The sequence below is a fragment of the Chionomys nivalis genome, chromosome 7 (genome assembly GCF_950005125.1).
Source record: "Chionomys nivalis chromosome 7, mChiNiv1.1, whole genome shotgun sequence".
NCBI lineage: Eukaryota > Metazoa > Chordata > Mammalia > Rodentia > Cricetidae > Chionomys > Chionomys nivalis.
Window position 1 is genome coordinate 60388932 of NC_080092.1, and position 26624 is coordinate 60415555.

General features: G+C 41.4%; 1 protein-coding gene across 6 annotated transcripts in view; it reads left to right on the top strand.

Annotated features, from left to right (window-relative positions):
* Nucleotides 1-26417, top strand: part of Nf1 (neurofibromin 1) — a 258116-nt gene extending 231699 nt beyond the window's left edge. For 5 of the 6 annotated variants that reach the window (XM_057774561.1, XM_057774564.1, XM_057774562.1 and 2 more), the window contains 7 exons: nucleotides 1044-1166; nucleotides 1706-1833; nucleotides 2165-2265; nucleotides 4735-4877; nucleotides 5214-5260; nucleotides 6520-6736; nucleotides 22869-26417. In XM_057774561.1, the coding sequence (XP_057630544.1) occupies nucleotides 1044-1166; nucleotides 1706-1833; nucleotides 2165-2265; nucleotides 4735-4877; nucleotides 5214-5260; nucleotides 6520-6736; nucleotides 22869-23011 (902 nt within the window). In that variant the 3' untranslated portion in view covers nucleotides 23012-26417. The remainder of the gene's footprint in view (nucleotides 1-1043; nucleotides 1167-1705; nucleotides 1834-2164; nucleotides 2266-4734; nucleotides 4878-5213; nucleotides 5261-6519; nucleotides 6737-22868) is intronic. The other variant, XM_057774566.1, reaches the window with a different exon arrangement.
* The last annotated feature ends 207 nt before the right edge of the window (nucleotides 26418-26624 follow it).

A 26624-nucleotide genomic window follows, 5' to 3' on the forward strand; every position in this document is an offset into this window, starting at 1 on the left:
CCCCTCGGCCAGCAAGAAGGACGCACAACACCGGAGCTCTTCTTGCGAAGCAGTTTATTCAGGACCTTTTTACAGTTATCTCTCTCTCTCTCTGTCTCTCTCTCTCTGTCTCTCTCTCACTCACTCCCTCCCTCCCTCCCTCCCTCCCTCTCTCTCCTCCTCTCTCTCTGGGCAAACCTCTCCCAGCCCTTAAGTAGGCATGGGCTACCAACCCCGAATTGCTAGGTGGGCACTGCCCATAGGTCCACGCATATGCAAGCAGCTGACGCATATGTGATCATTGCGTGATCACAGCATAAGTCAGGTCTTAGCCATAATTAGGAGCTGATTATCAGATGTGGCTTCACGCAGCTCGCTACAGTACACCACCACTGAGCTACATACCTCCACATTGTTATTTAGAACTGCACCAAACAAAAAGAGACATTCTCTGAATCTAAAGAGCAGAGATAGATCATAATGTGATATAAATACTTCTCCTTTAAATAAGAGAAGGACATTTAAATACCACTATATGTGATTGGGGAACTCAAGGCCAAGTGTGAGACAGGACAGCTTGCTGCACTTTTGAAATGTCTCCTTATATATCTAATTTTTAGTACTTCTGGGCATACATATCTTGAACGATTAAAGTCAGATTTTAATTTTTACCTGTTATGAAGATTGTTGATCTGTTTTGACTTCTTCTTGACACCAACTTAATCTCCTTACTTGAACAGGCTGTTCAGGTTTTTCTACAGTTCCCACAGACCAAAATCTCCTCCTTGTCTTTGTTACCAATACTTACCCTTCTTGATGGAGTCTAGTTTATCCTCAAGATAGTAAATATAATCTCAAGCTTTTTAGACCAGTAAAGACTCTACTCTCCTGGAAAGCTGTGGGCCAGACCCCTTGAAGAGGAAATGGAGAGTACCATCTAGACTCCACTCCAGGGATGTTCCACTTGCTTCAGGCCCTTCCCTGCAAGCTTACATTATTAGGATATTATTATTTGTAGACACTGCTGTTAATGAACTTTCATCTGTTATAACTTTTATTTATAGGAACAAGAAAAAGTTTTGATCACTTGATATCAGACACAAAGGCTCCTAAAAGACAAGAAATGGAATCAGGGATCACAACACCCCCCAAAATGAGAAGAGTGGCAGAAACTGATTATGAAATGGGTGAGATACAAAGCTGATAAATAATCTAGATCACTGCAGACAGAAAAGACACATTTATTTCCAGCAGTCCTTATGATCTTTATTGTACAGTATAGAAATGCATGCTCTTGTTCCAAAGATAAGTTCTCTATAGCCCTTAAACTGGCAGTAAAAGTAATTGACCAGAGGACTATGTTGAAGGGGCAAAGACAGGGGGATCACAAATTTGAGATCTGAGCCAGGTGGCGGTGGCACATGCCTTTAATCCCAACACTCAGGAGGCAGAGGCAGGTGAGTCTCCAGGTTTGAGACAAATCTGATCTAACTGTGAAACCATGCCTCAAAAAAAGGTTACTAGATAAATAGACAGACAGACAGACAGATAGATAATACAGCACTGTCAATCACTAGCTGATAGTTATATTAGTGCATACTAACTCTGTATGATAGTTATATTGATAATTAAGATATCTATTTAAAGAACTGTTGAATTTAAGATGTAACATTAAAATATGTTGAGTAAAGTGACTGTAGGTACTCTACTCCATGTCCTACTGCAGAAACCCAAAGGATTTCCTCACAGCAGCACCCACATTTACGGAAAGTCTCAGTGTCTGAATCAAATGTTCTATTGGATGAAGAAGTACTGACTGACCCAAAGATTCAAGCACTGCTTCTTACTGTTCTGGTAAGGAACCCCCCACCTTTACCTATCTGTTTGTTTACTTATTTATTTTTATGGCAGGGTCTCACTGTGTAGCCCTGGTTATCCTAGAACTCACTGTGCAGACCAATCTGGCCTTGAACTCACAGAGATCCATCTACTTCTTTCTCCTGAGTACTGGGATTAAAGACATGTGCCACCTCTACTCCTAGCAGAACTTTCTCTTTTTGAGGATTTCCCTGCTCAAATTCTTAGCAGCCCCTTAAATATTACAAATATGAAAGAAAGATGTTTTTACTTCACCAAAATATAAAGGTTCAGTCATAACATGTTTACTCTTTTTGCATCTTGGCAGGCTACACTGGTAAAATATACTACAGATGAATTTGATCAACGAATTCTTTATGAATACCTAGCAGAAGCCAGTGTTGTGTTTCCCAAAGTGTTTCCTGTTGTGTAAGTATCTCCTCGTTTGTAGTTAGCCTCTGTGTCTGTCTTTATGTCAGGTGCTCTACAAAGGTACAGGAAGTGTATTTCAGTGATATCTACTACCTGAGTGGGGAATGGAGCTAGCGTTTTTAACCAGATAGAGAAATGGTTAGTGATTTTAAGGCTTGGGACTACAGCTCTGTAGAACACATGCTTAGCATGCACAAGGGCCCAAGGTTGATCCCCAGCCCCCAAAACAAAAACCGTAGCTGTGGGGCTGAAGAGATAGCTCAGCAGTTAGGAGCATGTACTGGTTTTGCAAAGGACCTGAGTTCCATTCCCAGCATCCTTTTCTGGCCTCGGAGGACACTGAACACATATTCACATTTACCCACACACAAACAGACATGCAAACACATGATTGAAAAGAAAAATAAATCTGAAAACCTTTAATTTAATAGTGACTACAGCTATGTTCCCCCCATCTTACTGATTACTTTAGTGTATTATCTTAATGAGTACTGTACAGTTTTCACAGGGGCAAACTGATAGATTGCTATGTTTAAACCAGCCTGCTTAGCTTTCTTTGTGTGATGGTGGTGGGGGGCGCCCAAATCTTTTCTTTTAAATATTGCACTTATTTTAGTGCACACATGCATATGTACTATGGCACACAAGTGGAGGCGAGTCAGTACTCTTCTTCCACATGTTTGCTCCTGGAGATGAAACTCGGGTCATCAGACTTGACAGCTGTCACCTTACCCACTGAGCCATCTTGCTAGCCCTTTGTTTTCTTTTTCGTAGGATTTCTGTATTTATTCACAGCTGAGTGAAAACAGAATTGACCTCTTATCTAGGAGGTTGGTTTTACTCTCAACACTTGAACTTCAAAGTATTTGCTCTCATTTGATTTCTGTTGCTGTGATAAAACACTGACCAAAATAGCTTGGGGAAAGGACTAGAGAGCTAGCTCCGCAGTTGAAAGCATGTCTGCTTTTCCAGAGAATGACTCCCAACACCCATATGGTATTTCACAACTGTCTGTAACTCCAGGTACAGGGAATTTGATACCCACTTCTGGCCTCTGTGTTCACCAGGCTCTCATGTGGTACACAGACATACATGCAGACAAAATTCTCATGCACATAAAACAAATTTTAAATAAAGAAAAGAATAGCAACTTGGTAAGGGAAGGTATTATTTCATCTTACGAGTTAGAATCCAATCATTGAGGGAAGCCAGGGCAGAAACTAGAGCAGAGACCATGGAAGAATGCTGCCTACTGGCTTGTTCAGTTACCTTTCTCATACATCCTAGGCCCACCAGCCCAGGGCTGGCACAGTCCACAGTGGACCGGGCCCTCTACATCAGTTAGAAATCAAGGAAACGTTACACAGACCATTCTGATGGGAACAATTCTTCAGTTGAGAGTCCTTCTTCCTGGGTATGTCAGCTGACAACTCTTACAGAAAGTTGTTGGCGAATTTAAAAAACTGTAAAAGGGCCTTGGTGTGGAATGCAGAGCAGTAGAGTTCAAGGTGAAGGATGGACTTAGGGCATAGGTCTGGCTGAAGCCTTTGTGTGTGCCATTGTTAAATACTGAGTTTATATCCCTTTGTACAGTGCAAAGCTGTTGGGAAATTTTTAATTGGTAATGAGGTTACTATGGAAATATAGTCTGGCTATTATGTTGAGAATGAGTTGGAAGAAACAATATGTTGATTCAGAAAGATTGTAATAAGGACACTATTCCAAGAGGCCAGTATCTGGAGTATAAGGAGAGGTAGAATTGAAAGCACATTTAGGAGGAAAGAATTCTAGAGGTTGTCCATGCAGGTCCCTAAGGAGTACTGCTAGATGGATGGTTTGCATGTTAAAATAAGATGGTAGTGGTTTCATTGCTGAGATAAAAATCTTGGGAGAATCTGATACCTATGAAGGGGAAGTAGAATGAACCTGGTGTTGGACATTTTTAAACAGTTATGTCAAACAACTGAAGATACTGTAAGCACACTTCATTTTATAAACCTGAGTGCATCAGTGTAGCTTATTGAACATCCAGCATTTGTTGTTTAATCTCATTTTAAAGTTTCTGAATTTCACATATCTAGATGTTACTTTTTAAATAGATTTTTATTAGTAGATTGCAGGTGATTTGGAAATGATTTCTTTGTAAGGTTCCACATTCTACCCCTTCCAAACTAATTGTGCTTTCCTTAGCAAAATTTAGTCTGATTTGGCACTAGTTAGTATTAAAATTTGATTTTCCCCCTCGAAGTGTATACAAGCAGACAGCAGAGGACATAGAGGGCACAGAGTGTGTTAAAACGGAAGGCAGTCCACTCACACACACTCACTCACTAGATGGCTTAGAAAAGCACCAGAAAGTTAACAGCGCCTGTCTTCAATTTTGCCACATTGTTCTAAGGAATATATATATTATGCTTTCCAGTAAATCTTTTTATTTAATGTTCCTCTGTTTACTTTTTTTTTTAGGCACAATTTGTTGGACTCTAAGATCAATACCCTCTTGTCATTGTGCCAAGATCCAAATTTGTTAAATCCAATCCATGGAATTGTGCAGAGTGTGGTGTATCATGAGGAATCCCCTCCACAGTACCAAACATCTTACCTGCAAAGTAACTAAGTATACCAGGAGAGGACCTGATAGCCTGCAGCTGTGGCACTGTTGTACAAGCACTGATGTAGAATTCTCTAGAAGGGATAGGCTCCTTCCTACTTCTCTCCCTCCCTTCATGTCATTTTCTGACTCTAAGTTATATGTTCAGTAAGATAACTGCTTGACCACTTTATTAAAATGCTAAGCCTATTTTAAGAACATTTTAGTCATCTTTGACACTCATTTTAAAATGTCTTAAATATATGCATAGATTCTGTCAGCTATACAAGCTTAATTTCCATTACTATCTAAAGCTGCCTTGCTTGTTGTAAGAGTAGCATTTGATGTTTTACAGGTTTTGGTTTCAATGGCTTATGGCGGTTTGCAGGACCCTTTTCAAAGGTAAGAAAAAATACTTTTCTCTAATTTTTGATAAGCCAGAGTCTTTAGCTATATTTGTGAGCCTGTTTCAGAGCACACACTATCCTCAAACCAAAGTACCATCTCAAACACATTGTTTTAGAAAGACTTTTCCAAAAGAGGCAATACCTTTAATATGTTTATCTATTCTTATTTTAAAATATTGAATTCAGGCTTGACTTCTCAGAAGGGTGTGCTAAAGCCTCTATGAAACTTTCTGCTTGTAGACCAGTGGTTCTTAGCCTGTGGGTCATGACCCCTTTGGGGCGACATAATCAGATATTCACATTACGATTCATAACAGTAACAAAATTACAGTTATGAAGTAGCAACGAAATAAGTTTATGTTTAGGGATGACCACAACATGAGGAACTGTATTAAAGGGTTGCAGCATCAGATTGAGAACCACTGCTAGACCTCTCCATGTGCCAGTAACACACACCTGTCTGGTGACTAGCAAAGAGCATGATGCCTGTTAAAATCTACCTCAGGGGCACATTTTTATATCCAACTATTATATTGAGTTTGTTCTTCACTGTTCATTTTCTTTGACTAGCATTTGTTGGTGTACTGCATAAATTTGTGTTTATTATTTTTTTGTAGGTGATCTCTTTTAAAATAATGAAGTTCCTTGAAGGCAGGGCTTCTGCCCCCCCCTCCCCCTCCCCCACAGTATCCTAGATACTGGGGTGTTAAATCTTGATGAGCTATCTATATCTCATTCCAGTTTTAAGGGTTAGATTTAGTTTATTTGTAATAACTGTTGATATGCATAGGTTGTCATTAAAAAGATGGGCCTGAAGTCACAGAAGTGTGTTACGCAGAAGTTTTTAACAGGTGGATGGTTGTTATCTGCTGAGCCCCTCTGTGTCTCTCTGGGGACATCTGAGTAGCAGCTGGCCTGATGGTGCTCTGCCCACTTTCTCTTCTTTGGGAAACTGGCTAGACATCATTGCTGAGGACTACATTGTCTGTGGATTCAAACCTCTGTCTGGGCATGGCTTTCAGAAATTGCAGGTTCATCTGGAAGCTTTTAGGGGAAACTAAATAAAATTTCAAGCTTTAAATTCCGTAGTTGTCTCTAAATACTACTCCAGTTCCCCTTTTTAATGGTCTAGAATATAAACAAAGGAAGAAAGCAAAGCAGTCAACCAAGCCCCAGATATCAGTTAACCTTTCTTGGCTTCAGAGGGAATTTTTTTAAAATGGAGCTAAAATAATGTCCTATTTTCCATTACAGCAAACACAAATCCCAGACTATGCTGAGCTTATTGTTAAGTTTCTTGATGCCTTGATTGACACGTACTTGCCTGGAATTGATGAAGAAGCCAGTGAGGAGTCCCTCCTGACACCCACATCTCCTTACCCTCCTGCACTGCAGAGCCAGCTTAGTATCACTGCCAACCTTAACCTCTCTAATTCCATGACCTCACTTGCAACTTCCCAGCATTCCCCAGGTCAGTAAATGTGATCTTTCTGTGACTTTGAGCAATGATGCTACGATACCAACATTAGGAACTCCCTTGTGGTCAGATTATAGCAGATTTCGCTCATTCTCCTCATGAGGTTCACTTTACATTTCTTTACTATGTAACTGACCGTTGTTACTCTTCAGAGCTGTCTGCTTGCCAACAAGTTGGATAAAAGAGAGGGAAATACGGAGTGATATTTAGTGTCCACATAGGTTTGGACCAAAAGGACAAACTAAGCTACATTACCTATAAATGAACAGCTATACTAACACAACCCTAAGTACTTACATGTCTCTGATGCAGCATACTATAAACATACACACACACACATACAAAGTCTAGTCATCACCCCACTTTATTGATGGTAGCAACAAGTCAGCCATCCATAAACCATAGGCTAGCCTGAAGATCTGGGATTATGTAAACAACCAGACCCTTAAAAAAAAAATCCTTACAAAAAAAATTACATCTTGGAGCTGCAGAGATAACTATGTTGGTAGAATACTTCCCTTGAAAGCTTAAGGACTTGAGTTAAATCCCAAAAACCAACATTTAAGAAAAAAAAAAAAAAAAAAAAAAACACTTGTGTTGGTACATGTTTGTAATCCTAGCACCCAGGAGATAGAAGCAAAACACCTGGGGCTAAGTAGCCAACTAGTCTAGCCTCCTTGGTAATTTCCAGGTCAGTGAGACTCTCTGTTTCACAGAAAGGTAGACTTGAGGAACAACACACACACAGAGGAAAAAGAAATCTTAAAACCCACCACTATAATCCTTCTGTGTAGTCACTCTTGGATTGATCAAATGGGGAAAGTGGACCAGTAAAATTTTATTTTTATTTATTTATTTTTATTTTGAGACAGGGTCTCACTTTCTAATTCTAGCTGACCTAGAACTCTGTGTAGACTGGGCTGGCCTAAACTCACAGAGATCCACCTGCTTTACTTTCCAGTGCCAGGATTGAAGATGTATGCACTCATGGATGATGAAATTTAGAAGTCAGTACACTGAGTAGCAATAGCTAAGAGCCCCTGAGGTACTGAAAGAAAACAGATGGCAGAAATGGCCCCTGCCCAGCTCCAAGCTCAGTTACTGTCTTAACAGTTCTGGTTGACCTAGAGTGCTTACTATAGAACATTAACTCTGTTGCGCGAGTTGTGAAGACAGTGAGTAACACTGAAAAGCTCATGCCTGGGTCGTGTGCTCTATTGAAAAGATTTTCTTCTAAGTTTGTAAAAATGTTTAAAAAGGATTCATTACTTAAGTTACCTAAGTTTCATTATTTGAAAAGGTCGTGTGTGGTGATCTCAGTCTATAGGGAAAGTCTTTGAAGTGGTGTGCATAGTCCGTGTCAGTGCTAGCTGTTAGCGCACGTTTTCCCTACATGAATCGGGATCTATAAATAGACTCTGTGAATAGTTGTCACAGTGTTCCATGAACATTTCCATGACGTGGTAGTTTGAAGATGCTAAAGAATAAGGCAAGGTAGAATACCCAACTTATACACTATTTTGTAAAACAATTATATTCAATTATTTTTTCTTTTTAAATATTTATTTATTTATTATGTATACAGCATTCCTTCCATGTATGTCTGCAGGCCAGAAGAGGGCACCAGACCCCATTACAGATGGTTGTGAGCCACCATATGGTTGCTAGGAATTGAACTCAGGACCTTTGGAAGAACAGTCAGTGCTCTTAACCTTTGAACCATCTCTCCAGCCCCTATATTCAATTCTTGTTTTGTTTTTCAAGACAGATTTTCTCTATTTAGCCCTGGCTTCCCTGAAACTCAACTCTCTAGACCAGGCTGGCCTCAGACTCACAGAACTCTTCCTGCCTCTGCCTCCCAAAGTACTGAGATTAAAATTGTGCGCCACCACCACCCAGCTATATTCAGTTCTTAAACTTTCTTTCTGAATTATCAATCGGGTGATTGTTTTATCTCTCAGTAGTCTGCCCATTTTTTCCCCTTATCACCAGTGTGTTTGCTGCATCCCTTGTTCTCTAGGACAGGTGTGATCCTACACCAGCATCAGCATCATTTGAGATTAGGTGCATGAGCCTCCCGTGCCTCCCATGTAAAACCCCAAGCATGGAGCTCATTCAGCCTCATGATGAACGTGGGTGATTCTTGTGCACGCTGGGCTTTAAGAAGCTACCATAGTGGGCTGGAGAGGTGGCTCAGAGGTTAATAGCACTGACTGCTCTTCCAAAGGTCCTGAGTTCAATTCCCAGCAACCACATGATGGCTCACAACTATCTTTAATGAGATCTGATGCCCTCTACTGGCCTATAGGATATATGTAGGCAGAATACTGTATACATAATAAATAAATAAATAAACCTTAAAAAAAAATAAGCTATCATAGTTTCTGTCTGTGCTCCTAATGTGTGACTTGTGTTGCAGCCCTCAGACTCCCTTGCTTTAGCCTAATGATGAGCAAAGAAGCTTGCATGAAAGTAATGTTGAATCTTTTTTTCAGGAGTGGGAGGAGGGAGGTTGAGCATGGGCTCACTCAGTATGTAACCCCGACTGTCCTGGAACTCACTATGTGGACCAGGCCAGCTTCAGACTTAAAGAGTTACACATGCCTCTACCTTCTGAGTACTGGGATTAAAGATGTGTGCTTAGCTAGCTATATGTTGAATCTTCATAACTATTTTATTCCAAGTCCTCTCCCTAGATCCTCTTCAGATATCAGAGAATGAACATATTAGAAAGATCCAGAAAAAGGTTGGGAATGGAGCTCAGTGGTGTAAGGTCATAGGTTTAATCCTCACCATAAAAAGAAGGGTATGGTGGCTCATATATCTGGAATCCCAGGCAAGAGAACCACTTTTTTTAAATTCTTTTTTTAAATTGATATTTATTGAGCTCTACATATTTCTCTGCTTCCCTCCCTACCACCACCACCCCCGCACGCCTTTAATCCTCCCCCAAGGTCCCTATGCTCCCAATTTACTCAGATCTTGTCTTTTTCTACTTTCTACTTCCCATGTAGATTAGATCTTTGTAAGTTTCTCTTAGTGTCTGCATTGTTGTCTAAGTTCTCTGGGATTGTGATTTGTAGGCTCGTTTTCTTTGCTTTATGTTTAAATACCACCTATGAGTGAGTATATACAATAATTTTCTTTCTGTGTCTGGGTTACCTCACTCAAAATAATGTTTTCTAGCTCCATCCATTTGCCTGCAAAATTCAAGCTATTGTTTTTTTTCTGCTGTGTAGTACTCCATTGTGTAAATATAACACATTTTCCTTATCTATTCTTCGGTTGAGGGGCATCTAGGTTGTCTCCAGGTCCTGGCTATGACAAACAAAGCTGCTATGAACATAGTTGAGCACATGTCTGTAGAAGGAGCTGCAGGCAGCTTCCTGCCGCCCAGCTACCGGCTAGCTTTACCCAAAATAGTTATACAGAAACTGTATTCATTTAAACATTGCCTGGCCCATTAGTTCTAGCCTCTTATTGGCTAATTCTCACATCTTGATTAACCCATTTCTAATAATCTGTGTAGCATCATAAGGTGGTGGCTTACTGGGAAAGATTCAGCATGTCTGACCTGGCAGCTGGCTCCATGGCATCTGCATGACTCTGCTTTCTTTCTCCCAGCATTCTGTTCGGTCTACTCCACCTATCTAAATTCTGTCCTATCAAAAGGCCAAGTAAATTTCTTTATTAACCAGTAAAACGACAGATAGATAGAAGACCCTCCTACATCACATGTCCTTGTGGGACGATTGAGCGTCCTTTGGATATATAACCAAAAGTGGCATTACTGTGTCTTGAGGAAGGCTGTTTCCTAATTTTCTGAGAAATCACCACACTGACATCTAAAGGGGTTGTACCGGCTTGCATTCCCACCAGCAATTCAGGAGTGTTCCCTTTTCCCCACAACCTCTCCAGCATAAGTTGTTGTCAGTGTTTTTGATTTTGGCCATTCTTGCAGGTGTAAGATGGAATTTCAGAGTTGTTTTGATTTGCATTTCTCTGATGACTAAGGATGTTGAACATTTCCTTAAGTGTCTTTTAGCCATTTTAGATTCCTTTGTTGAGAGTTCTCTGTTTAGGTCTGTACTCCATTTTTTTATTGGATTATGTGATCTTTTGGTGTCCAATTTCTTGAGTTCTTTATATATTTTAGAGATCAGACCTCTGTCTGATGTGGGGTTAGTGAAGATCTTTTCCCATTCTGTAGGCTGTCATTTTTTCTTGTTGACCATGTCCTTTTCTTTACAGAAGCTTTTCAGTTTCAGGAGGTCCCATTTATTAATTGTTTCTCTCAGTGTCTGTGCTGCTGGGGTTCTATTTAGGAAGTGGTTCCCTGTGCCAATGCATTCAAGTGTACTTCCCAATTTCTCTTCTATAAAGTTCAGTGTGGCTGGCTTTATATTGAGGTCTTTGATCCATTTGGACTTGAGTTTTGTGCATGGTGATAGATATGGGTCTATTTTCATTCTTCTACATGTTGATATCCAGTTATGCCAGGACCACTTGTTAAATATGCTTTCTTTTTTCCATTTGATATTTTTTGCTTCTTTATCAAAGATCAGGTGTTCAAAGATGTGTGGATTGATATCCGGGTCTTCTATTCGGTTCCATTGGTGGTCCTCCTGTCTGTTTTTATGCCAATACCAGGCTGTTTTCAGTACTGTAGCTCTGTAGTAGAGTTTGAAGTCAGGGATTCTGATGCCTCCAGACGTTGTTTTATTGTACAGGATTGTTTTGGCTATCCTGGGTATTTTGCTTTTCCATATGAAGTTGAGTACCATTCTTTTGAGGTCTTTGAAGAATTTTGCTGGGCATTGTATTGATCACCATTTTTACTATGTTAATTCTGCCTACCCAAGAGCATGGGAGATCTTTCCACTTTCTGGTGTCTTCGTCAATTATTTTTTTTCAAAGATTTAAAGTTCTTGTCATACAAGTCTTCCACTTGTTTGGTTAGAGTTACTCCGAGATATTTTATGTTATTTGTGGCTATTGTGAAGGCTGTTGATTCTCTGATTTCTTTCCCAGCCCTTTTACCTTCTGTGTACAGGAGGGCTACTGATTTTTTTGAGTTAATCTTGTATCCTGCTACATTGCTGAAAGTGTTTATGAGTTGTAGAAGTTCCTTGGTAGAATTTTTGGGATTGCTTATTTAAACTAACATATCATCAGCAGTGAGAGTTTGACTTCTTTTCCAATTTGTATCCCCTTGATCTCCCTTTGGTGTCTTATTGTTCTAGCTAGGACCTCAAGAACTATATTGAATAGATATGGAGAGAGTGGACAACCTTGTCTTGTTCCTAATTTCAGTGGAATCGCTGGGAGTTTCTCTCCATTTAGTTTGATGTTGGCTGTCAGCTTGCTATATATTGCCTTAATTATGTTTAGGTATGTTCCATGTATCCCTGCTCTCTCCAAGACCTTTATCATGAAGGGATGTTGTATTTTGTCAAAAGCTTTTTCGGCATCTAATGAGATGATCATGTGGTTTTTATTTTTCAGCTTGTTTATATGGTGGATTACGTTGACAGATTTTCGTATGTTGAACCATCCCTGCATCTGTGAGATGAAGCTGACTTGATCATGGTGGATGATGGTTCTAATGTGTTCTTGGATTCGATTTGCCAGTATTTCATTTAGTATTTTTGCATCAGTGTTTATGAGTGAGATTAGTCTGTAATTCTCTTTCTTAGTAATGTCTTTCTGTGGTTTGGGTATCAGGGTAATTATAACCTCATAAAAAGAGTTTGGCAATGTTCCTTCTGTTCGTATTGTGTGGAACAATTTGAGGAGTATTGATATTAGTTCTTCTTTGAAAGTCTTGTAGAATTGTGAGCTGAAACCATCTGGTCCTGGGCTTTTTTTCGTTGGGAGACTTTTGATGACTGTTTCTATTTCTTCAGCAGTTATAGGTCTGTTTAATTTGCTTATCTGCTCTTGATTTAATTTTGGTAAGTGATATTATCCAGAAAGTTGATTTCAGCTCTCAAATTGATTATTTCCTGCTGTCTAGTTCTCTTAGATGAGTTTGCTTTTTTTTGTTCTAATGTTTTCAAATGTTCTGTTAATTCACTAGTGTAGGATTTTTCCAGCTACTTTGTGTAGGCGTTTAGTGCTATGTACTTGCCTCTTAAGACTGCTTTCATTGTGTCCCATAAATTTGGGTATGTTGTGTGGTCATTTTCATTGAATTTTAGGAAGTCTTTCCTTTTCCCCTTTATTTCTTCCTTCACCCATTGATAGTTCAGGTGAGCATTGTTTAATTTCCATGTGTTTGGGGTTTTCTGGAATTAGTATTGCTGCTGAATTCTAGTTTTAAGGCATGGTGATCTGATAAGGTACATTGGGTTAGTCCAATTTTTTTGTATTTGTTGAGGTTTGTTTTGTTACCGAGTATGTGGTCAATTTTTGAGAAGGTTCCATGAGGTACTGAGAAGAAGGTATATTCTTTTCTGTTTGGATGGAATATTCTATAGATGTCTGTTAAGTCCATTTGAGTCATAACATCTGTTAGTTCTCTTATTTCTCTGTTCATTTTTTGTCTGATTGACTTGTCCAGTGGTAAGGGGGGAGTGTTGAAGTCTCCTACTCCCCTCTGACCAGTGTGTGGGGTTTAATATATGATTTAAGCTTTAGAAATGTTTCTTTGACATATGAGGGTGCCCTTGTATTTGGGGTATAGATGTTCAGTATTGAAATTTTCTCTTGATGGATTTTTCCTGTGACTAATATGAAATGACCCTCTTTGTCTCTTTTGACTGATTTTAGCTTGCAGTCAATTTTGTTAGATATTAGGATAGCTACATCAGCTTGTTTCTTAGGTCCATTTGATTGGTATATTCTTTTCCCAACCCTTTACTCTGAGACGATGTCTGTCTTTGAGTTTGAGATGCGTTTCTTGTATGCAGAAGAAGGATGGATTCTGTTTTCTTATCCAATCTGTTAGCTTGTGAGTTGAGTCCATTTACATTAAGGGATATTAATGACCAGTGATTGCTACCTCCTGTTAATTTAGTTTTCATCGTTGGTGATGTTAATTTGTGTATTTTTTTTCTTCTTCGGGATTTGCTGTTATGAGATCATCAATTGTCTGTTTTTGTTGGTGTAGCCATCTTCCTTGGGTTAGAGTTTTCCTTTTAGTATTTTGTGTAGGACTGGGTTTGTGGCTAGGTATTGGTGAAATCTAGATTTGTCATGGAATATCTTGTTTTGTCCTTCTATGGTGATTGACAGTTTTGCTGGGTATAGTAGTCTGGGCTGGTGTTTGTGGTCTCTTAATGTCTGCAAAAATGGTTCACCATGACCTTCTGGCTTTGATCGTCTCCCATGAGAAGTCAGGTGTAATTCTGATAGGTCTGCCTTTATATGTTACTTGACCTTTTTCCTTTGCAGCTCTTAATATTCTTTCTTTACTCTATATGTTTAGTTTTGATTATTATGTGGTGAGAAGACATTTTTTTGTATTCAATCTATTTGGTGTTCTGTAAGCTTCTTGCATCTTCATAGTCATATCTTTCTTTAGGTAGGGAAAGTTTTCTTCTATGATTTTTTTAAATATATTTTCTTTGCCTTTGAGTTGAACAACTTCTCCTACTTCTATACCTATTATTCTAAGATTTGGCCTTTTCATGGTGTCCCATATTTCATGGATATTTTGGGTTAAGCTTTAGTTAGATTTAATGTTTTCTTTAACTGATGTGTCTATTTCCTTTATTGTATCTTCAGCGCTTGAGATTCTCTTTTCCATTTCTTGTGTTCTGCTCTTCATGCTTGTGTTTGTAGTTCCTGATCTTTTTCTCATGATTTCTGTTTCTGTAATTTCTTCAGCTTGTGTTTTCTTTATTCTTTCTGTTTCAGTTTTCAAGTCCTGGATAGTTTCTTTTATATGTTTGATTTCTTTTTCTTGGTTTTCTTTAAGTGATTTGCTGATATCTTCCAATTTTTTGTTTGTCTTTTCCTCAATTTCTTTAAGGGAATTTCTCATTTTATCTTTAAGAATTTCAAACATTCTCTTGAAGTTAATTTTTAGGCCATTTTCTTCACTTCATCCATATTTGGTTGCTCAGGTCTTGCTGTTGTAGGGTCTTTTGGTTTTACTGGTGTTGTGTTCCTCTTTGTGGTGTTGTGTGTGTTCTTACCTTTTCTACTCATCTTTTCCTCTAATAGGTGTGATTGGGGCTGTCTGAGATTCTGATGAACAATCTTCTAGGTGCCAGTGAATCCAAAGCTCAGGTGGTTGTTCCTCATGGTACAGTCAGTGCCACAGTTCTAGTTAACCTGTTGGTTACTCCTGTTCTTTGCTCTGCTCCCTTGGAGTTTGCTGTCTCAGGCCTTCTTTGGCCTAGGTTGCTGGCTTTGATCTGTTTCTGTAAATCCTTGTCTGGATTCCCTCCTGCAGAAGGCCCTGGCTTGGAGTTGGACCTGTTCTGGTGGAGATCGCTGACTCTGGATCTGGTCGCTGGCTCAGTTCTGATCGGCCAGGCCAGTGTTCCGGGACTGGGTTGGCTCCCAGGACTGGATTTGGTCCTGGCTTCTGCTCCCAGTGGAGCTTGTTTCCTCAGGCCTCTCTGTCCTCCCTGTCTCATTCAGTCCCACTCCTGTGGAATTTGTTGTCCAAGGTGGAGTTCCTTGCCTCAGGGCAACTTTGGCCTAGGTTACTGGCTTTGACCTGTATCTGTAAATCCTGATCTGGATTCCCTCCTGCAGAAGTCCCTGGGTTGGAGTTGGACCTGGAAAGGTTTCTGGTTCCTGTCTACTGCCTAGGAGGTTCCAGGCTCGGGTGCGCCGAGACTGTAAAGGACCTGCTTACTTTCTCAGACGTCTTAGACTCACGCTTGGACCCTCAGAGGTTCCAGGTTCCTGCCTATTCCCTTTGATGTCCCAGACCAAAGCCTGAACCCACAGAGGTCCTGGCTCAGGCCTACTCTCTCTGAGGTCCAAGACTACCTCCTGGCCCCGCCCAGATCTCTGGTTCCTGCCTATTACCTCGGAGGACCCAGGTTCATTCCTGCCCAGACTGACAGAGGTCGTGGCTCTGGCCTAGTTCCTAGGAGGTCCTAGACTCTTGCCCAGACCCACCGGGGTGTTAGCTTAGGTCTACTCCCTTGAAGGTCCCAGATTTACGTCCGACCCCTCAGCAGTCCCTGGCTCTGGCTCTGGCTCACTTATTCAGCGATTATTCCCCTGTACCTGTTCCAATGGAGATTGTTGACTCTGGATCTGGTCGCTGGCTCAATCCTGTTCCGCTCGTGTCCCAGGACTGGGTTTGCTCCTGACTTCTGCTCCTGGTGGAGCTTGTTCTCTGTGTCCTAGGTAGCTGGTTCAGTGCCTCTCTGGTTCCAGTGGAGATTGCAGACTCTGAGTCAGGTCGTTGGCTCAATCCTGGTCTGCCAGTAAGCACAATTTTGTTTTGTTTTGTTTTTCGAGATAGGGTTTCTCTGTAGCTTTGGAGCCTATCCTGGAACTAGCTCCTGTAGACCAGGCTGGCCTTGAACTCGGAGAACCGCTTTAAATTTGAGCCCAACGTGGACTACAGAGTGAGACCCTATCTTTAAATTTAAAAAAAAAAGCTAAACAGAACTATATATACTTAATACTTCCTGAGTAGTTTAATATATCCATTTCCAAAGTATTAAAATCAGCTGTATTCTCTTATTATAGTATCTTCAATTTCTACATTATTTAGGAAGCATTTGAACACCCTTTTCCCCTTGGCATCCTTTCTAGCTCTCTGGCTAGCCTTAATCTCGTAGCAGTCCTCTTTTTTTAAAAAAAAATATTTATTTATTATGTATACAATATTCTGTCTGTGTGTATGCTCGAAGGCCAGAAGAGGGCACCAGACCCCATTACAGATGGTTGTGAGCCACCATGTGGTTGCTGGGAATTGAACTCAGGACCTTTGTAAGAGCAGGCAATGCTTAACCTCTGAGCCATCTCTCCAGCCCCCTTGTAGCAGTCCTCTTGCTTCAGCCTCTGAAGGTGTGTGCCACACAAAACTGTGAACAATTATTGTGTAAGTATGGATTGCACATGCTCACATATTTAAAGTCTTCCTTTACAAGTTTTTAAAATGTATATGAATATTTTGTGTGTGTGTGTGTGTGTATGCATCATGTGCATGCATTTTCGGAAGAGACCAAAAGAAGGCATGAGATCCTCTGGAACTGAAGTTATAAAGGGTTGTGAGCTGCCGTGTGGGTGCTGGGAATTGAACTCAGGTCCTCTGAGAGAGCAGCCAGTGCTCTTAACCTCTGAGCGATGTCTCCAGCCCTTACTTCCATACATTTAAAGATGAAAGAGATTCCCTAATTACAAGGACTTGAGAGTTTTTGCCTGTGAATGTCAATATTGAGTCTTAAGTGAAAATTATTTCTTTCCAGTCTGTGGTATTCTAAGACCAGTTCTAAGACACAGATTCTAAGACACAGTTGAGTTGTCTTTTGTTTTCCTTAAACACAAGATTAATACTGTACTACTCTGTAGTAAATATCTAAAATTGGAGCCAGTAAAAAGGCTCAATGTAAACTGGGCGGTGGTGGCACATGCCTTTAATCCCAGCACGCAGGAAGCAGAGACAGAAAAGTCTCTGTGAGTGCCAGAACAGACAGCACCACACAGAGAAATAATGTCTTGAAAAGCAAACAAACAAGTTTCAGCAGCTATAGGCGCTTGCCAGCAGTTCAGTTCCCACAGTGTGAACTGACCCCAAGAGTTGTCTTCTGACAGCCATTCTTTAACTTCGGTGAGTTCCAGGCCAGTCTGGGCTATATTATGGGAAGCTCTATGTGTCTGTCCGACATATATTCACAGCAACAGAGTCGCCTGCCTCTCAGGGCTCTGCGAGTGCAAGGATGACACAGTATGACTATTTTGATGCTTTGTGATACCTCTCATGCTGTGTTAGGGACATTTGCTTGGGAGAATAAATATTGTTCTTAGGAAATTAATGGTTAGAGTTCCATAAATAAAGCCAGCTTCCTTGTGAATACCAGGGATGGTAGTCAGTATCCAGTGTGCAGCAGCTTTCTCCCTGCTTCCAGCTCTTCCCTCCCTCCCTCCCTCCCTCCCTCCCTCCCTCCCTCCCTCCCTCCCTCCCTCCCTCCCTTTCCTCACTTCCCCCCAGCTCCTCTGTGTGCACTAAGCCAGCAGTTTTCAAGCAGCTCCTCTCTCATCAAGCCCTCGCCTCCCCATCTTTGTACAAAACATTGCTTCTTTTACACTCAAGCTGGGCCCTTAGCATGAGGCTCCCCCAGCACCAGTCCTGGAAACTCAGTGTTGCTTAGACACCGCAGGAGCTTGGGAAGTTGTTGCTTGGTCAGGTCTCGGGGCTCACAGAACTACCTGGCCAGTGTGTCCTACTTTAGTTAAGTTACCACGTCTCCCTGCCTTGGTTTGCTGTCCTGACCTTAGACTAACACAGCAGGTTAACAGAAACTCAGGGAATATCAACGTAGACACAGGCTATGGGCTTTGAGGAAGTTTTTTTTAGCTTAGAAAATAATTGTGTGCCCACCCCCAATAAAGCCAACCCCATCCTAAGACTGATTGTACATTCTGTCACTCGTGATTTAAAGATGAATGTCATTAATGAACTAGTACTAGGAAGGACTAGGAAGAAATGTAGCACATCACTGCCTGATTTTGAGATGGCCTGCTTCTCCCATTGTCACCTAGAGAGGTGAGGCCTCAAATGAAAAAGAAATGCCAGCATTAGGGAAAGCCCATACATTCTGAAAACTCCTACAGTTCTAAATTTGTTTTTTTTTTTCTTTCTTTTTTTTTTTTTGTTTGTTTTTCGAGACAGGGTTTCTCTGTGGTTTTGGAGCCTGTCCTGGAACTAGCTCTTGTAGAACAGACTGGCCTCGAACTCACAGAGATCCTCCTGCCTCTGCCTCCCGAGTGCTGGGATTAAAGGCGTGCGCCACCACCGCCCGGCCAGTTCTAAATTTGTATATCCAGCTCAAAACATAAATATTTCTTTTTTTTAAAATATTTATTTATTATGTATACAATATATGCCTACAGGCCAGAAGAGGGCACCAGACCTCATTACAGATGGCTGTGAGCCACCATGTGGTTGCTGGGAATTGAACTCAAGACCTTTGGAATAGCAAGCAATGCTCTTAACCGCTGAGCCATCTTTCCAGCCCCAAATATTTCTAAATATATACTTGGAATAGCTTCATGACTATAGTCACTGTAGCTTATGTAACTATCATACTTAGCTTTTCTTTAGGGTGTTTTGTGTTTCCTTACGTTAGCTTTAGTCATCTTACAAATCGCAGTATTACATTTGAGTCCTGTACATGTCTCCTAAAACTTCATTTGCTAGCTACTTAATCTCTTTCATTCCAGGTATCAGAAACACTTAATTTATTTTTAAAAAAGTAATGATTTTATCTGTGCAATTCAGAAATATCCTTCACATAGATTGCTGCCCAGCTTTTCCCCAGCCCTGTAAAATAGACAGTGTGTTGCACTAACCCTCAGAATGAAAGCAGAAGCCAAGGGGATGGCAGGTAGCTTAGAATCTAGTACAAGCAGCTTCTTTTGGTTCCATTTTCAGCATCCAAAAAGTTCATCTGAATAATTAATCCTTACTATGGAGGCAGCAAGAGTTCTGCTCCAGTTAAGACTGGGGCTTTAGGGCTGATACCGTAGCCTGGTGGAGCGCTGTGTAGCATACAGAAGGCCCTCAGCTCACTCTTGGCACTACATAGAAGACATCAGCTTTGTCCTTCAGCATGGTTGCCCGCTCGTGGAGAAAAGAGTTTTCTGACAGGTTTGCCCTATTGTATGTAGGAACTGATGGAGGCAGGTAGGAACCCAGAGTCAGATACCAGGGTAAAATGCTGAAAGATCAGAGAGACAAAAGAAGCAAGCCATAGCCACCTCGCCAACTTCCCATCCAAAAAGGGGCCAAGCTCCTGTCTCTGTCCTGCTTTATCACTTCCTCTCTCCACTCAGCCATACCATTTCCTATTTCCTCCTTCCATTGTTGGAATTAAAGGTGTGTGCCACCACTGCCTGACCTCTGTGGTTAACTGGTGGCTAGCTCCACCCTCCGATGGTCAGGCAGGCTTCCTCTGTCAGAGCACAAACAAAATATCAGCACACCCAGTGGGCAGCCGCAAAAGTGCTGGAGTTGGGGTTACCATTGGTCTCGCCTTTAGCACGCCTTTGGGCAGATGACTCAGTATGTTTCCTTGAAGTGTCTTAGTATTGATTTGTTATTTGCCACAGTAGTAGCTTTAAGTCAGTAGTGTCAAAATAGAGAAGTTCTGATACCTGCCTTCAAGGAACTCAGGCTCTAGTAGGGAGGCAGGCAAGCATCTAGAGTATAATTGGGCAGATCTTATCCCAGCTCATTCAGTACAGTGTTGACCCAAAGGCCTGTTAGTGTCTTTCTTCATCTGGAGCCAGCTCAGCACAGTGCTGTTAATGCTAGGCCACAGTGTCCGTCTTCTGCCCTGCGTCCTTGTAACTGGCTGCCTGCTGAGTATAGCCTGCTGCTGGGAGTTGAGACCATCCCGACACAGAAGCTTAAGCTTTGTTTCCTTTGGTGGCGACTCGGAGTTTTGCTTTTGTACCCATGAAGGGAAGAGGAGTTATTGCCTTAGGGATAGGAGAGTACAGATGTAGAGCTTCCGAGAGGCCAGTCTGAAGTAAGACCTGTGCCAGCACAGAGATTCTGTCTATGTGAGCAATCTGCTGTCCTCCGGCAGCATATGGAGGTGTTCCTAAATTCCATCTTAGAGGTAGAAAAGAACACTGCCAAAAGTTCAGAAGAAAATTAATATGAGCACTAGGTTCATTCTGTTACCCTACCTCTGCTTTCGCAGTACTTTGTATGTTGGTATAAATATAATTCATTTTTCTGCTTTTTAAAAAATAACTCTCCCCAAACTTGTTTTAAATATCTCCTTTTATTTATTCTTTGACAATTTTATACACATATACAGTGTTCTCTAAAATGTTTATGCAGCCTCTTCCTGGATCTTTCACAGTAAGATCTTCACAGTTAGACTTAGGAAGCCTGGCATACTGTTTTGCCTTCCCACTTCTTCATTAGGAAATAAGATGTAACAGCTTCCTATTAAGGAAGTAACCTCTATTGAAGAAGTGCTGAACTTGAACATACAGCTCATGTGCAGATATCAGGGAATGGATGGGTACACTAATGTCAGGTACACTGACAGCCTGTGGTCATTTCACAGGGAAGAAGCTGGCTGAGAAACATTTCTCTTTCTAATAAGGCATGTGGTGTTATCCCGCGTTGCCAAGTAAGGACTGCATGCTTCGGGGCTGTGCACTAGCTATCGCATTTTGAACTGGAAGGAAACATTTAGCCGACAATTATTGCAAGTGATTAGCCAGATTTTATAAGAAAACAAAAATGAATGGTGACCGGTCCCTTTCTGGGTGTTTTCACTCCAACCGAAGAGATAAGATGCTTGCTTATATATGTGTGGTTGTGGGCAAGAGCTAGCACCCATATAGGAGACAGAGATTGGCTCTGGTGGGATCGAAGGAAACAGGAGAGATGACAGAAGACGGGAGTGGAACTGTATTGGAATTGGAGGGTCGACTTCGAATGCAATATGTGGCTTCTGGAGAACAGTAATCCCAGCTTCGGTTCTCTTCATGAGCCCACAGATTGCCGCATGGACCTATTCTATTTCCTCTAACATAATAAATACCTCTTGTCTTGAAATAATACTTTCTTGCCCCCAAATGAAAATGTTTCCATTCCCAAATGTAGTGATTCTTTTAAAATTCAAGCAGTCCACACAAAAAGAAAGTTAAAGCTACCCCTGGAACAAGTACGCTGTCAGAGTGTACCACGTGGACAGGTGCTTCCCTGTCCTTCTTTTCTGTACTTGGATTGCCTCTCCTCTTGCTCGTCTCCCTTCTGTGGCTGAACATTTGTAGCCGCTGCTGGAGTGTTTCCCATCAGTAGTTCTGCTAGAAATGAGTCTGATGTCTGTTTGGGAAGCAAATTTTATTGAGGGGTAATGGGCAGAAAAGTACACAGATCCTAAGTTTACAGTGTAATAAACTTTTTAGAAGAAAATCCATTCAAAATCAAGATCCAGGGCCAGGCATAGTAGTGCACGCCTTTAAGTCCAGTACTCTGAAGGCAGAGGCAGGCAGCCCTCTATGAGTTCCAGGACAGCCTAGTCTACATACCAAGGTCCAGGACAGCCAGGTCTACACAGAGAGACCCTGCTCAATCGGCCAATAAGTGGTCAATAAATCAGTCAATAAATGATCAAGATCCATATGAAGGATCATGCTAACTACTGCCCACACCTCCTCAGGCACTGCTTTCCTATAAGCTTTACCAGTATGATGAAATCTTTTTGTTTTGTTTTTCGAGACAAGAGTTTCTCTGGAACTTTGGAGACTGTCATGGAACTTTGTAGACCAGGCTGGCCTCGCACTCACAGAGATCTACCTGCCTCTGCCTCCCAAGTACTGGGATTAAAGGCATGAGCCACCACTGCCTGGCTGAGATTTTTTTTTTTTAAATCTCCCATTTTGTTCTAATTACCTTTCCGAAAATATCACTTACATTATTTATAAATTCATTATAGGACCCTGAGAGAGAGATATTACCTGCTTGGTTAAGGTTAAGAATTGTGTGGTGGCTTGTCATGGTTGAAAAGGAGCAAAGGTCCCAGAGTATAGCCCGGTGGTAGAGGACCTTTCCAGAAAATGCTTTCATTCCTCCAGCACAAGCACTGAGGGCAATAAAGTGAAAAGCACCCACCTTTTTCTGAAATGGCAGATAAACAGAAAGATGGAGGCTGTTTGTGACATACAGATGTGTAGCTGGAAGCTGCCCTCTGCTGGACACTTCTGGTGTGGCTGGAAGAGTGCTCTCCAGGCTTCCCTGGTGGCCTCCATTCAGCTGTTCTTGCAACCTCTTTTTTCTCTTATGCTATTTTACTGCAATGATAACAAATACAGTTTAGCACAGTATGAGGTCCTATACATGACGAGGCCTTTATAAACATCCTAGCAGTTTACTATAAGATGGAGTGTTCTGGAACCATTCACCAGGTTATATCGCACACACAAGTAATAAGAGGAGTAACCAGCTGCTCTTTCTCTCCAGGAATCGACAAGGAGAACGTTGAACTCTCCCCCACCACTGGCCACTGTAACAGTGGACGAACTCGCCATGGATCCGCAAGCCAAGTGCAGAAGCAGAGAAGCGCTGGCAGTTTCAAACGTAATAGCATTAAGAAGATCGTGTGAAGCTTTCTTTCTTTCACTTTTTAAACCAACCTAATATGGGCTTCTTACTAGTGACCCTTCCCTAACCTGGTCCTGTCCCACACTGCACTGCTGCACTTCGTGTCTTATGAACCCATCCAGTCTGCCACGTTGCCAGACGATCAACTCTTGGAAGCATTGCCTAAATTTAATGCTGCTTTTCTTAAATGTTTTTCCTTCTACTTTGGCATGTGTCTGGTGTGAGCACCTGTTCTGACAACTGCAAAGAAAGCAGGGGGTCAGTAACCCTGAACTGAGAGCGTGGATTGTGGGAGCGGATGAGCCCTCCGGTGCCGCTGCTGCCGGCTGCAGGCCATGCATGGAGGCTGGCCTTCTTTGTGTCCTTGTCTTAGAGAGTGAAGTGCTTGTCTTAGTTACACACTTTCCAAGTTTGGGGGAGAAAGAATATTTTAACCCCAGTGTATTGAATCTTCTAGCTGTGGACTTTTTTTTACTTTATGAAGTTGAAGGAACCATAGAGGTCAAGCCTCAATGAATTTACACCATAAAGCCACAAGCCAGGTACTTGGGGGAGGGGGATAAACTAGTATTTTGTAATGGGTTCTTAAGAAATACTAACATTTGAGTATTAGCAATAATTACAGGAAAATAAGCATGACCGCATACATCTTAACATTGCTGAATTAAAGCTATCGGTTCTGAGGCCTTATTCATACTTGGTCATCCAAACTAGGTAATCTTTTTTCCTGTTGATTATCTTTTAATCTTTACATATGAAGGCGTTCTGTTCTTTTTTGTAAGCAAAGACTATACTAAGTATAGTAACTACACTTGTTTTTGCACTTGCTTTCTCCTCCTCTTTCCTGAGTGATTCTGAGCAGGGTAATTAGCAGCCAGCGTGTGGAAACTTGTTTCCGGAAGCTAATTTTCATAGCTGTTTCCATTGGCTCCAAAGCAAAATGGAATGGTACGTGACTTAGGGTAGCTGATATTTTTATTTTGTTAAATAATTTTCCAAGAAACAGAATATGCTGTATATTATCATAAATTTCTTTGCTAAGATGTATTTTTTAAATCTTTTCATCTTCCTCCTCTCCTCCAAATAAAATCAGGAATCTCTAGCAGAACATTTGGATTCTATCTGATAGGGTTACATTTAATCACTGTGAAGTCTGGTCAGCTGCGTGGTGTGCCAGTAAAGGGCCTCTAGCGTTGCTGCTGTGTAGAAGGGCATGGATGAGCGTGCCACAGGCCCTCCCAGGAGATGTGCATCCAGCTGCTTCATGGTACCTGCAGTATGCAAAACAGTTGACTTGAGTGAGCGCAGTAGTATGTGGATGCTCTCATTTAAGATTGACTATATTTATTTTTAAAAGGTATTATCCCTCTACTCCCAGGTTCCCTTCATATATTAAGATATGGCTTTGGGAGGAACAAAAAGAAACCCAGGGGGGAGGGGGCTATAGTGCTAGCTCACTAGTGGATTTCAGTAAATTAAACTCCACAGCTAAGTCAGTAAATAATGGTACATTTAAGTGTTCTGACTTTAATAATATAACACATTTCACATTTATCCATACAGTAACATTGTAATATGTTAATGTAAATAAAATTGCTTTTGATATTCAGAAATAACAAGAATTTAATTTTTTTAATTTGTTTACAGTCCTGGGAAAAGTAAGAACCATTTGCCAAAATAAAAGGAAAAACCCTTAGTATTAGTAGTGATTTTAATACAGACTCATTGGAAAAATACTGAAAACAGAGGCAGAGAAGTAAGCTTTTGTTTCCAGCTGTTGTGAGGAGTCCATCAGAATAACATGTCAGAGACAGCAAGGCTGTAATGGCTAAGAGTCTAGGCTGCTGGGGCACACCACCACAGCTCTGGTTCCTGCAAGCAGCCGTGGGCAGGGTGAGGCTTTTCCATAGCCTTGGTTGCTCATTTTTCCTCTTAGGAGACTGGTGCATCTGATGGTGGCCATTACCACTCCTTCGCCTCTTCCATCAAAACAGGGAAACTTGTAAATGTAGCGTGTTTTCTGTAAGGGGTTCCCCCACGGTACTACAGTTCTTAAACATCCCCCATTTGAGCATTTGGAATGACCAAACGGAGCCACCTCCAAATTCGAAAATACGTCTGGCCAACACATTCAAGCAACTCCTGAAGAGTTCAGTTGTAACTAGTGTACAGAACTTCCAACTTTTCTTTTTTTTTTTTTTTTCTATGTGTGTATTTTCGAGACAGGGTTTCTCTGTGTAGCCCTGGCTGTCCCAGAACACTGTAAACCAGGCTGGCCTTGAACTCACAGAGATCCGCCTGCCTCTGCCTGGGATCAAAGGTGTGCGCCACCATCGCCTGGCAGAACTTGCACCTTTTAAGGAAAGTAACTTTCTAAGCAGCTGAAGCTAAGGAGCCTAAGCTGCCCACTTAGGCTTGTCACCAGCTGCCCACTCCCCCAGAAGGAGGCGCCTGTCAGTCCCACTTCTCCCAATCCCAAGAGCAGCCGGAGTTCTGAGTGATGCCCATTTTACATCATTCAGTGGGAGTTCTGCAAGTTGTTCTCAATTTGTGTTTCCCTGACTTAAAAGAACAGGAACTGCCATGTTTGTGTTGTGATGACCCATCTGTTGGCCAGTGCTCCTGTCCCGGGCTTCCCTGCCCTCCACTGTGGGAACGTAGCACTCTGCTGACTAGTTAGTTACTCTTGCCTATGCATTGCTGAGCTGGGGAACAAGGACACCACAGTACAGTCGGTGCCCCCACCTCTGGGATGAACGAACTAGTCGGGGACGGGAGCCAGCAGCCCTTTCCTCCAGTGTTAGGGTTGCAAGTTCCTGTGGGAAATTCGAGTTTTGTCTGGGGGGTTTGGGTTTTGTTTTTGTTTTTTTTTTCTTTTCCTACATTTACCCCCAAGCATATTGAAGCATGTCTTACTCAATATTATGCAATGGACTTATACAAAAATCCACTTAGTGTCAGCCACACAATTTTTTTAATGCAGTGTATTCACCTGTAAATAGTTTGTGTAAAATTTGACAGAAAAGTCTATTTACTACATTGTAAATACATGTGATGATATATTGTATTATTTTGCTTTTTTGTAAAGCAGTTAGTTGCTGTACATGGATAACAAACAAAAATTTGATTATTCTGGTGTTCGTATTGCTAACTTCTTCCTGCGACTGCGTTACTTCATTTAAAGAAAATGCTGTGTGTTGTAAACTGACCTTGTATATGATAACTTTCCTTCCCATTGGGCAGTTCCCTGCCTCCAGCCTTGTTGATATTGTAACCAGCAGGAGAAATTCTGCCCGACACACAGACTCCGTCACTCTGGGGAAATCTGTAGAAATCTGTTTCAGATCGTCGTCCCCACCCCCTGTGTATGTCCTCCCACCCCCTTTTTTAAGTAAAATGTAAATTCAATCTGCTTTAAACTATCTCCATATGCATCAGACTGTTTTCTTACTTCCTCTGGGTCTTTTTAAACTTTGGGCCATTTCAGCCCTTTCAGGTGTATTGTGGATTACCTCCCCTAAGGGAAAGAAAGATCTTTCTCTGGAAGTAAAATCATTTGGGTGGAATAAATGGGGGCCTGTCAAACACGGAGGTGACTGTCACTCTGGGATAGGT